We start from the raw sequence: 12,333 nt of genomic DNA on the forward strand, positions 1-12,333 counted from the left end.
GTATACAGCACACCCCTTACCTTGCTAATGAAGTTCAGTTGAATCTTTATCCCTTTGTGTGACTGTAGACTTTATATACTTTTGTGCTACTATTTGTCTATAACAAGAGTACTATCTGGGGACCTGTTATTGAACTAATAATATGCACTGATGAAACACAGTTTGTTTTGCGTAAATGGTCTTGGGATAATATGCAACTTGTGTAGAAAAAAAAAGGATTTAGAAAAACTACTTCTTTATAGACCCATAGAAAGACATAGGGGCAGATTTATCAAAATGTGAGTTTAGAGCTTAATTAATAAAAACGCACCCACAATCTATTCATTCCAATAGGATTTTTAGAAGCGTATTTATTGATAGGTGTAAGTTAGAACTCACCATTTGATAATATGCTTCTAAAAATCCCATAGGAATTAATAGAACATGGGTGAGTTTTATGTATTAAGATCTAAACTCACATTTTGATTAATCTGCCCCATAAGGTAACTCTGTAGGAAATCCATTTGCAGTGAGGGCTTGTTCCTGACAACTCAATGTCCACAAAGTTTGAGAACTTATGAAATTTTCAGCATTTACATTCCACTGCAAGTTGACTATCCACAGATTGGTCATTGGCCCCTGAAGGGCAAACACTTCTGAAGGTTCTGTCTGTGATTATATGCTGAACCATTGTATTGGATCATCTGTGCCCGTTGCCCAAAAGATTCATGTGACATCCCTGCCAATAAAGAAATTATTAATTATTTTAAGAACCACTTGCATCCACTTATTTCTTTCCCCAATTTTTAAACGCCCTTACTTCAATATTACGTGAACAACTATACTTCCAAATCATCAAACATGGGGCCTGATTTTGACAGGTGCTCCAGGTGCAAATGCAATAAGAATCAACAAAGGAAGATGCTGGTGGAAATTTTCTGTGGTTCTTTGTTCTCTGCGCAATGCCTTTTCAATAGTTGATTGTATATTTGAGTGACAAGCCAATAACACGATGGTCACATTGATCACCAAGGGCTTTATTAAAGGCTATGTCAGGGCAGTCATGTTAGAGGGCTATCACAGAGGTGAAGGAAGAAGTTGTGAAAAGAAAGTACTAATGTGTCTGAAGTCACTAGCAGGAAGGAACCAGGTAGCAGGACAGCTGACTGTGAAGCAAGAAACCCAGTCGTCACCAACATCCTTACTGTCAATGTTCCCAGAAGCTGGGAATATATAAATATAAAAGATCTCTCTTGGGTTTCATGTTGGGGGAAGGGATATTATCCCACAATTTTGAATAACAAAGATAAATCCTCATATATAAGAATGGATAACAGAAATGGGTGTAATGTGAATGGAAAAACTCAATAGTTACAATGATACCTATGATACATTTGTTAAGATCTGGGAACCATAAATACTGTTTGTAGAATTAGATATGGTTTTATTTGGCTTTATAGAAAGGTATAGGAGCTTTATAGAAATATCTCAAAATTGTAAACGCCCCAACATTTGGGAATGGAGGCTTCTAAAAGCCTGAGGTAAGGGTACGGAATGACTAGTACTAACATAATAATGTTTTATGTTGAAAATTAGTTTCTGACATTGCCAATACATTTTTGATGGCTCTTTAAAATATAATGACTATTATATGCCATTCTCAGCAAATGTTTATTTCTTAATTTATGACAAAATCAAGCATCCTCATTGCCTGCTGTAGGGATAAAACCAATGCAATTATATATTTTTCTCTGAATAATAATATCTGTGGGCAAAATCACATTTCTATTGGTCTTGCTGTGCTATTAAATACACACATAGACAGATTTACTATACACAGCACCCACATAGAAGAAGCCACATTCAGGTGGAGCTTCATTAGTGGTCAACTAACAGTTTACAGCAAAGCAACACAGAAAAATATAAACAAAGGCAGGGTGAATATATAGTACACAGTGGCAGACCAGAGACCAGAACCTTTGATAGAAATTGTAATTATTCTAAATATTATCAAGAAAAAATGTTTTTTATTGCTCTTTTTATCTCCTTATTCCTGAGACTGTAAATTAGGGGGTTCAGCATAGGAGTCATAGCTGTAAAAATCACAGTGATGATACGGTCTAGTTGCTGTGAGTTTTCTGGTGCCATGTACATCCATGATGCGGCTCCGTAGAACAGAAGGAGGGCAGTGAGATGGGAGGAACAGGTGGAGAAGGCTTTTTTCCTACCAGATGACGACTTAATGTATAAAATGCTTTGGATTATTTTGGTATAAGAAGCTACACAGAGCAGGAATGGGAGGACTCCATAAATCATTGTGCCAAAAAACAGGTAATAGTTGATACTAACTGCCTCACAGGAGATTTTTGTCATATATTTGCCGTCACAGAAGAACTGGTCGATTGTGTTGGAACCACAAAAATGTAACTCTAAAATAATCGAAGAACCCAAAAGAGCATTTGGAAGTGAAGATGTCCAGATGGCTGCCAAAACCTGGGCACATTTTCTAATGTTAATTATGAGGTGATATTTCAGAGGATCACAGATAGCAGCGTAGCGATCATAGGCCATGAAGGCCAGCAAAATAATTTCACTTTGAGCTGATATTGAGTAGAAGAACATCTGAGTGAAGCACTCTGGGAAGGAGATGATATTATTGCCGGTGAGTAGGATGTGCAGCAGTTTGGGGAGGGTTGTTGTAGTGTAACAGATGTCTATAAAGGACAGGTTGGCCAGTAAAAAGTACATAGGGGTGTGTAAGTGAGCATCACTGCATGTAACTGTGATTATACTCAGATTCCCCAGGACCCCAAACATGTACATAAAGAAAAAGGCTATAAAAAGTGTTGGCTGCTTCTCTCCTTCCCTGGAAAATGCTAAAAGGTAGAAGTATGTAAATATGGTATTGTTTCCCATCAGTCTAGTATGTTTCTGAAAGAGAAAAGAAAAATTATTTTATTTCCAGTTTGTGGCAAGTACATAGAAATGATACAGAAAATTCCAATTTTGCTTTGAGTTGTAGGTGACAGTGATGCACAAATCCATCCAATCCAGCATGAAAATTTGCAGATTTGCAAATCAATGGGTGACTTTCTCGCAGAGACTTTTCTCTTCTGCAGAGAATACATTGGTGTGCATGGGATAATTTTGCACAGCAAAAATGTTCACATTTTTGTGTCAGTTTAACAAATCTGCGCAGATGGCAAAATGCGGAATGTTGTGAGAATTGCAACAAAAATGTGTCTATCACAAATAGGTGACAATCCCACAACTTGATTTCTTACTCCAGTTTACATGACTATATTAAGAAATTCAGAAAATCATTGCACAGTATGGTGGAGCTGCAAATGCCGAAGAACCTTAAAACTGAGTGACCCCTATGCTGAAGTCAGTTCTTCTCCAGCCAAGCCTCTAGTTCAGGGATTTTACTTGTGAGCCACACTCAGATGTAAAAAGTGTTGGTGAGCCACACAAGCATGAAAAAAGTTCTTTGTGGATGTCAAATAAGGGCTGTGATTGGCTGTTTGGTAGCCCCATGGGGACTACTAGCCTGCAGGAGGCTCTGCTTGGAGTAATACTGTATCTGGGCTTCCAAAACTTGCCTCCAAGCTAGAAATGTAAAAATGGGCACCTACTTTGAGGCCACTGGGAGCAACATCCAAGGGGTTGGGGGCAACATGTTGCTCACGAGCCAAAAGATGGGGATCACTGCTCTAGTTCCAACAATGCTGTTGTTGTGATAACTTACTTGAAAGGATAATGGCACAGGGGTCATTGCTATATAAACCAGCAGGGCACAGCAGAATCATTGCCTAATGCCGACTGTATGCATGTGTTCTGACTGGCACAGGAGGGCAGTAGAAATAAGCAGAATCACGGATATAAGCAAGGCATTGCCTGCAATGGGGTCTTGTCTGGAGGAGAATTCACTACTGCTGCGTTGTTTCAAGTGCACAGGTAACAACCAACAGTGTCATAAATAGCAAAGATGGATTCTACATCATTACAAATGTTTCATTAAAAAACATTGCTTAGGATAAAATTTGCTTACATTTGCTTCCCTTTTAATGAAAGAAGGTAAGTCATTGAAAACAAACTTGCCTAAAAACCATAGTATAAAGTGCCTTCACTAAGGATAAGGAAATGATTATTCGTCTCAGCTACAGTAAATGCACATGAGATCTTATACAGTCAACAAGAAATCATACAAAGGATTTACTTTGCAGAGTGGGCGACTGGCATATAGAATGTGTTGCATTTCTCTCTCCACAATACAGTATTATACTGCATGCATTGAGGGAGGGGGAGCAGGAGAGAGGAGAACAGAAAGCTGCGTGTCTGTGGCACAGGAATTACAGACACAACTAATCTTTTTTCAGAGAAGTCAGTGCAGCATTTCTGAGTGCTTATGGCTGTATTTACATAGACCTTTCTGATAAAGCTTACTTAGTTTTTACCTTTCTTTCTTCTTTAAGTCCCTTAAATAAAGTAAGAAATAAATAATTGAGCCACTGGACAAACAGTAAAGGTGGCCATACATGCTACGGGTGGGAGATATCCGGCTAATTCGGTCTTTTGGCCCTGAGGCCAAACAATCAAATTAGAATGACGGGTATAGTCATTAAAATCGGTTCAGGGACTGCGTCAACAAGCTGATTCGGTCCCCGGTCCGGCTAAATTTCAAACCTGCCCTATCAAGATCTGCCCGATGTTGGTCGGGCAGGCCCATCGTTAGTGCCCATACACGGGCAGCTAAGCTGCTGGATAAATTATACATTTTACCAGCAGTATTTGTTTCCCTGTTAAAAACATGAAACAAATTATATTGGCTTACAGCATGTTAATGACAATGGCAAGTTAAAAACAAAGGCTGCCCTCCCTGATGAAAGACCTAACATCATCAATCTATAACCAATACCTAGATTTTACAGCCATATGGCTACCATAGAAAGAATTTATTGGGAGAGCTACAGATAGAGGAGTCCAAGAACTTAACCACTGGTAGGAGACATTTACATTTAAAAAAAAAAAAAAGGTGAAAAAGTAAGCACTTACCTTGATCCACAACAGCCGGATGGTAGATACCTAAAGAACAAAAAATAGAGAAAGATAGTAAACCACACGCAACTGCTGCAACTTAAATGAGAAAGGGAGAATCCTTATGTTTTCTATGTTAAATGTTAACAGGTCAATTTTTTCTCTTTCTTTATTTAGAGCAGTGACCCCCAACCAGTGGCTCCTGAGCAACCTGCTGCTCCCCAACCCCTTGGATGTTGCTCCCAGTGGCCTCAAAGCAGGGGCTTATTTGTTAATTTCTGGTTAGGAGTAGTGATGAGCGAATTTGTCCGAAAAATTCGCGAAACTAATCTGTCGCGCGGCGTAATTTTTTTTTCATCATAAAATTTGGCGCGCGGCGTAATTTCTGCCCGTGGCGATATAAGTTGTGCTCCCTAGTTTTCCGTCGCGCGGTGGAAAAATCGGCGCACACGTTAAAAATTGCCCGCGCGCGACTAAAATTGGGCGTTCGCTGCAAAAATTAACCGCGCGACAAAGATTTTTTTTTGTCGTGCGATAAAATTCTGCCGCGTGCCGAAACGAGCCACACGGCGAATTTTCGCCGCCGTTTCACGAAACATTTCGCCGTCGGCGAAACGCGAAAGTTCGCCGCGAATCTAACGCTGGCGAATTTTTTCGCTCATCCCTAGTTAGGAGACAAGTTTTGGTTGCATAAAAACCCAGTATAATGCCAAACAGAGCCTTCTATAGGCTGCCAGTTCACATAGGGGCTATTAAGTAGCCAATTAGCTCTTATTGGCAACATTGGGAACTTTTTTTATGCTTGTGTTGCTCCCCAACACTTTTTCCAATTAAATGTGGCTCACAGGTATAAAAGGTTGGGGTTCCCTGATTTAGATGGTCACAATTATGCTAAACAAAATAAAGTTGTAACTCTTTATATGTGCATTAGAACAAATGTTAAGCAGAATGACATACTGTAAACTATGTAACAATAATTATGTAGCCCACTTTTGCAGATCCTTGTGGCACTACCTGTTGGAGCACTATACTTTGGCGCTACAGGAGTCCTGAGCCCCCGCTTACTATGGGGGTTTACAGGGATTTCTCCCCTAAATGGCGTGCCTCCACCCAGGGATGGTCTTGTGGAACTGTAATCCACCCCCTGGGAAATGAACAGGATGCTATGCCCCTTCTGGGACCCACGTACTCCTGGTGTAATGTACCCCGCCCTGGGGTTATTCCTTACCAGCTGGGTAGTGGTCCTCTGGGCTTGATAGATCTCACAACACAGTAGTATAAGTGAATCAGATGAAATGGTTTATTGAACGGAAACCTCTCCAGGAGCGGCATATAATTTATACACAGTGCAGGGCATATACTCCTTACTTCTCATTGAGAACCTTTTCCTGTTGGACTACCCCACGGTACTCATGCTCATGTGCTCCCCTCTAGGTGCTCTCCCCGGTACTCTCGGCACTCTATGAGACACTCTCTCATAGAGTTCTCCCCGGTACTCACGCTAGGACGTTACACCACAGGGACCCACACCGGTACTCTCGCTAGGCACCCTCAGATCTGACCTCCTGGACTAGCGGTGACCTGTTCCACCTACCTAGCCACTTGTGGCCCTGCACTCCAGCAGATTTAACACTGGGAGGTCTTAACCTCACTACCACTCCTGGAGGGGCAATGTCCGCCCATTCTAAACTCCTGGTGTCCTACATGTCACTCCTAGAGCGACCTATTACAGAACTGCTATCTCTTAACTGTACCTGGGGTACTCCTTACTGGAGCAGTCCCCAAAATGTCTGAACTGAACTCACATGGCTGCATCCCTTTATATATCCCAGCACCCCATCTAGTGGTTGCTGGTGAGAAATGCAGGGGAGACTCCCTTTTAGCAGAAAAACATCTAGGACCACCTTTAGGTGTCCAATTCCCTAAGGCCACCCTCTAGTGCCTGTCTAAGGAGAACCCATCCTAGGGGCCCCAAATCTTGGGGATCCTTACAATTATAAAAAATAGATGTAAAATGGCTACTGTAATTTTACACATCTTCTGGAATAGAACCTGTGGGCCATAAGCCTGCAGGATCATGGGAAAGTGACAGCCAGCATATGGTTAATTTTAAGTTTACAGTTTAGGGTAGGGGGAGCTTGTGTCAGGGGCACACTATTTCCAGTTAAGTGATTGGTTGTTAGGGGGGTCAGCTGGTTAGCAACGGTGGAAGCCCGGGAAAAGTAGGGGTATATAAGCTGAATTCCTGAAGGATACCTGGCATTCGGCGTTGGACAGCCTGGTGAAGTGAAGAAGAGGTGTCCAACCCACCCTAGCATTTTCAGTTTGTTATGTAAATGTTAATAAATAAAATAAAAAATAAATTTAAAAAAAAAAAAAAGGGTATTGTCGCAGCTGTAAGTTTTTTGTATTGGAGGGAAACTTTCATAGTGGCAAGGTGGCCTGCTGTGTGTTTTCTATCAGGGGCTGGCTGGTTCAATAGAGGGTTGATACCTTACCGATTAACTGGTTATATTCTTTGTGAATATGCATTTAATCAATAAAGCTGCTGCGGCCTTTTATCCCCACCAATAAGTTGGTCTGGTCTTATTTATTATTTACTAAAGGTGTTGTCTACGCTTCCCATGTAATTGCATGCACTTGATACCAGGAAATAAAAGTTGAATTAAAAAAAACAAACAAAGGCGACCCTCGAGTTCTAAAAAAAAAGTTTGATAAATGGAGCGGCTTAAAGTTTGTTGAATAAAACAGGAATCTGTATGAGACTTGGGAAAGGTATCTGGTTTTTTTTTGGTCTAAACTGCAGCTTGGGCTTGTTGTTTTTCCCTTCGTCTATATAAATGTGCCAGCCTCACAGTTAAACCCAGTGTTTTAAAAAGAAAACGTTGCCAGGTTTGTAACTGGAAACCTATAAAATACACCCTACATAGGATTATGGATTTATTTAAAGCCTTTTCAAACGAAAACCAGTTCTTAGCTGCAGAGGCGCAACACACGGCATGCAAACTATATTTTGTAATAGGTTAAGTGAAATGATGGGGCATGGTGCCAAGTATATAAAAGCACATTTAATTCCCTTCATTGTGTTTATGGAGCAATAGTGCCCATTTGTCATGCTCTGGGGCTGCTTAAGTTTGGGCAGATGTTTGTCAGGACAATGGGACACAGTTTGTATGAGTCTGTAACCCTAATACATCTATCCATCCTATCTCTCCATATCCTATACTGGCATACAGCACCCTTACCTTGTTAGTGAAGTTGAATGATTGTTCCTTTGTGTGAGTAAAGTAAAAATTTTAAACTTATATATCTTTTTACTCCTATTTCTCTTGAATAGGAAACATCTCTGGGGGCCTGTTATACCTATTAATGTGCACCTATGTCCCTTATGCCCCAGATCTGATAATGTTGTAATCATTAAATGTTGTTTATCTTTTATAAAGGGCCTTGGGGCAAGTAAACATCTTGATCATTAAATGCAGAGGATTTATGAAACAAGTTTCTTTATAGAGCTAGAAATCATTTTAAGTTGGTAAACACCTCTCACAAGCATGATGTTGTTTCAGGTCTGTTTCAGAATAAGCTGAAGGCAATTTTCAATAAATCAAACAATATTCAGTATTGTAGTGCTGTTTCACATCTATAATTAACTTGCACTACTTGTCCCACATAAATATACATCACAGCCATGTTTTAATCTATCTTAATGCAACCAGCAGTAACCAGTTAGGTTCTGCTCAATCTTCTTGAATATACAGACTCAAGGCAAACAGTAGAGTCTCAGCGTGGGGACTCCTATGTCCTATTACTGGCCCCACTTCTCTGGCCTGTGCAAGCTGCCTTGACCACTACACAAGTCAACCACAGAAAGTTTGAGCATGATACACTTTGAAAATACCTAACTAGTAGGTACTCACAACTCTATGATTCCAATGACAAATGCTGTCAAGTGTTGTGTACATTATTCACAGTAGGGGCAGGGCTGAAAGAAGAAAGTGTGGTGGGTGAAACTGGGTAAGTGATGAACGCAGAATGCTGCAACTGCTCTGTTTATAATGTAAGGAATAGCAAGAAATAGTACAGGGCTTTAATAATGGCTCTCTGTAGTATGGCACAAGAGGGGGACATCTTCATTACTGTTCTGCTGAACATATGAAGGCAGTGGTCATGGCCAGTACAAGGTACATAGACGTAGTTCCACAATCCATAGGTCCAAAGTCATAGAGTATTATAGTGCTTATTGTAAGCATGACTATGGCTTGTGGGTTACTATCTTACATCTGTATATCTAAGCCTTTACCAGAATATCTTAATTGAGATAGAGAGAAGGATTTGAGCCATGCCATATTCAAATTGTTTGTTGGTATTCACTGTTGCTGTGATCTCTGACAAGAAGGGGATCATTTGTGCTTTCCATTTGGATGCAATAGAGTTGCTAGCCAGCATGAGGGCCTGATTCACCAGCTTATGGATCTGCTTAGAGCACTGCTCGAAGGGTTTGGCCAGAAGTAGAGAGAGTATATTCTGGTCTAACGTTTGATGTGTAAATAGTATTTAATAATGATAGTACCTTGTCCCATAATGGTTGTAAGAGGGGGCACTTCCAGAACAGGTGAACCAAGTCTTCCCACTCTCCACAGCCTTGCTATCAGCAATGAGATACTCCAGTAAATATCTGGCTCGGCTGGTGTATGGTACCAATATATAATTATTTTATGTATGTTCTCTTTTGTCTGGTGCATTTTGTTGCATTATCCCATATAGAGGTACCAAATCTCACTGTCTATGTCATGGCCTAAGGCAGCTTCCCAGGTACACATGTAGTTGTGTTTATACTCAGGGTGTACCAAAGTGGGGTCGACCAACATCTTGTAAATGGTATAGATTAAGCCTTTAGAGGTAAACCATGGTGTTCTAAATATCCAAATGGGGTGGGTCAACCTTTGCTCCTTGCAGTATAGAGGTGCAGTAATGGTTTAATAGCAAGTATCCAAACCCTTGCAGTTGCAGGCCTGAGGCACTTGCCTTTGACATTCAGTTCTTCTCTGAATGAGAATGTGTCTGACCTGGGGCTTAACATATCTCTCACCATAAAAATGGAGACGTGTGCCCAGTGGTTATTATAGTGCTGGGAGAACTGAGGGTTGCCCAGGTGGGAAATCATTCATGAGAATGGGGATTGCAATCTATTTTTTGATTTCGTATGCTGCCAAATACACAGAGAGTGACCTGTAGCATTGGAGTTGTCTGGTAAAAATTGTGCCATTTCTGCTTTAGCCCAGTGAGACCATGCTAGAAGCTGGATTGTATTATCTAATCAAATTAGGTGAGCCCAAACCTGATGTGATGGGTTAGTACCTTTTTTTTAACTCTATGTCTTTTTCGTTTCCATTTTCCTTCCACTGAAACATTGTTTTTCTTAAAGGTATTTGGGGGAAACTGGGACTGGTAAGGTTTCAAAGAAGTAAATATAAATAATATGTTTATCTTAATTGAGGCTATCCTTCCAAACCAGGAGATAGAATATCCTTCCAATTTTTGCAAATTAGAGCTTACTTTTTGTATTAAAGCGATAAAGCTATAAGCTCTTCATACCCCCAGTATGAGTTTGGTTCCCAAGTATGAAATATGGTCGGCTTGCCACTTATATTTGTAGGTGAAGACTTTGGTTATAGCTGCTGGGATGCATATTAGTAGGGCTTCAGTCTTGGTAACATTTATTTTGTAGCCTGATTGTTTTATTTAGTGTAAGATGTAAGGGGGGGAGAGACGCAGGGATGAGAAAGATCCAGGAGCCAATCGTGCCGTTGGATATTTTAATAGGGTCTGTTGTTCAGCTGGGAAGTTGTAAATAAGTGGTGGGGATGCTGTAGAGTACTGTAAATGCTTGAAGAAAGGGCCCTTGGAAATTAACATGGCATGTACGGCAAACATATAGGGTCACTCCAGGCGGTCTTCTCTACAACTGAACTTTGGAGAAAGGGGGAGTTGTTGCTTACTTTATATAAGTTCTAGTAGGTTTATAACCTAGTTTTATTGCTTGCCTGATGACTCTGTACAAAGCCCACTTGTTCTAGGTAAGGCTAAATACAACACTGGATCAAAATGGGGTATTGAAGTACCTTTCAGGTAGACATTATAAAGCCTGGATACTAGTATGTACTAGTATGTGTCTGTATACTTTGTAATGATGGTAGGGGTAACCTCTGCCTGGGTTATTTCATTGTTTAGTGATTGGAGGCCTTGTTCCCTAGTTTTGTAAAAAATCCATGAAGGTTTGGCCATCCTTGGATTTGTCCACGGACTGATTTGGTTTAAAGTTATATAAAGAAGTGTAATATTTATGAAACGATGCTGTAACAAGGTTAGGGTTGTGAACTGATTCAATGACTAAGCCATTTCTTATTTCTCCAGGATGGTATGTTTCTTGTCTGCTTGCTCATAGAACCACTGGCAGGTCCATTGCAAAGATTTCTCAGGCTCTTTTTTTTTTTTTTAAAGTTCTAGAGCTTGTTATGAAAAGTGAAGATATTAGCAGGGAGTTTGTTTTATTCTGATTATATAGGCATTCAAAGTGGTGTAGCCTACTCAGCAGAGATTGTAGTTTTTGATCTTATTTTTTTTTTATTTGCTATTGTTAAAGCTATAAGGTAGCCCTTATGGTGGCTTTATGGTGGCTTTATGGGCCTTCTAGGCCACATGACTTTTCTTGCCAAAGATTCAGAGTGGTCATACACGTAAACATTTTAATACACACATACTCAGTCATTTGCTATACACAAAACTCATACAGAAAAAGCCACATTCAGATGGAGCTACCCTAGTTGTCAGCTAACATAGAACAAAACAGAAAAAAAGGATTAAAGTTTGGGTGAATATGTAGCACGCAGTGGCAGACCGCAAGCTATGATGGAAATGGAAAAACAAATCATATAAAGATTTCAATATAACATTCCTTTCTACAATTTACTAATCTCTTGTAAGAAAAACAGAAAAAACAAAACATTTCAATAGTAGTTTATGAAGCCAGGGTCGGACTGGGCCGCCGGGACACCGGGAAAAATCCCGGTGGGCCCCGGCCCTAGTGGGCCCCAGCGGCCCAGTCCGACGTTTGCCGGCTCTCCCCCTACTGACTGTTCCTCTCCGACGCGTTCAATTTATACGCGCTCGGGGAGGACGTCAGACGGGGGCCCTGTGGGGGGGGTTAGGGGGGCCCCTGGGGGGGTTAGGGGACGCGGCTGGGGCACCTGCAGGGCCCCTGGGGCGGGAGCCCCGGTGGGCCCTGCCCCCCCAGTCTGACCCTGTATGAAGCACTGA

The 12,333-nt window shown here is 40.9% G+C and overlaps 1 protein-coding gene across 1 annotated transcript; it reads right to left on the reverse strand.

The window, feature by feature from the left end:
* Positions 1-1,233: 1,233 nt before the first annotated feature.
* LOC116409494 (olfactory receptor 5V1-like) lies at positions 1,234-2,903 on the reverse strand. Its single transcript, XM_031898146.1, has one exon. It carries the CDS (start codon positions 2,893-2,895, stop codon positions 1,990-1,992), a length of 906 nt encoding a protein of 301 aa, XP_031754006.1. The 5' UTR covers positions 2,896-2,903; the 3' UTR covers positions 1,234-1,989.
* Positions 2,904-12,333: the final 9,430 nt, after the last annotated feature.

Source organism: Xenopus tropicalis, chromosome 3, assembly GCF_000004195.4.
Source record: "Xenopus tropicalis strain Nigerian chromosome 3, UCB_Xtro_10.0, whole genome shotgun sequence".
In the NCBI taxonomy this organism is placed as follows: Eukaryota; Metazoa; Chordata; class Amphibia; order Anura; family Pipidae; genus Xenopus; species Xenopus tropicalis.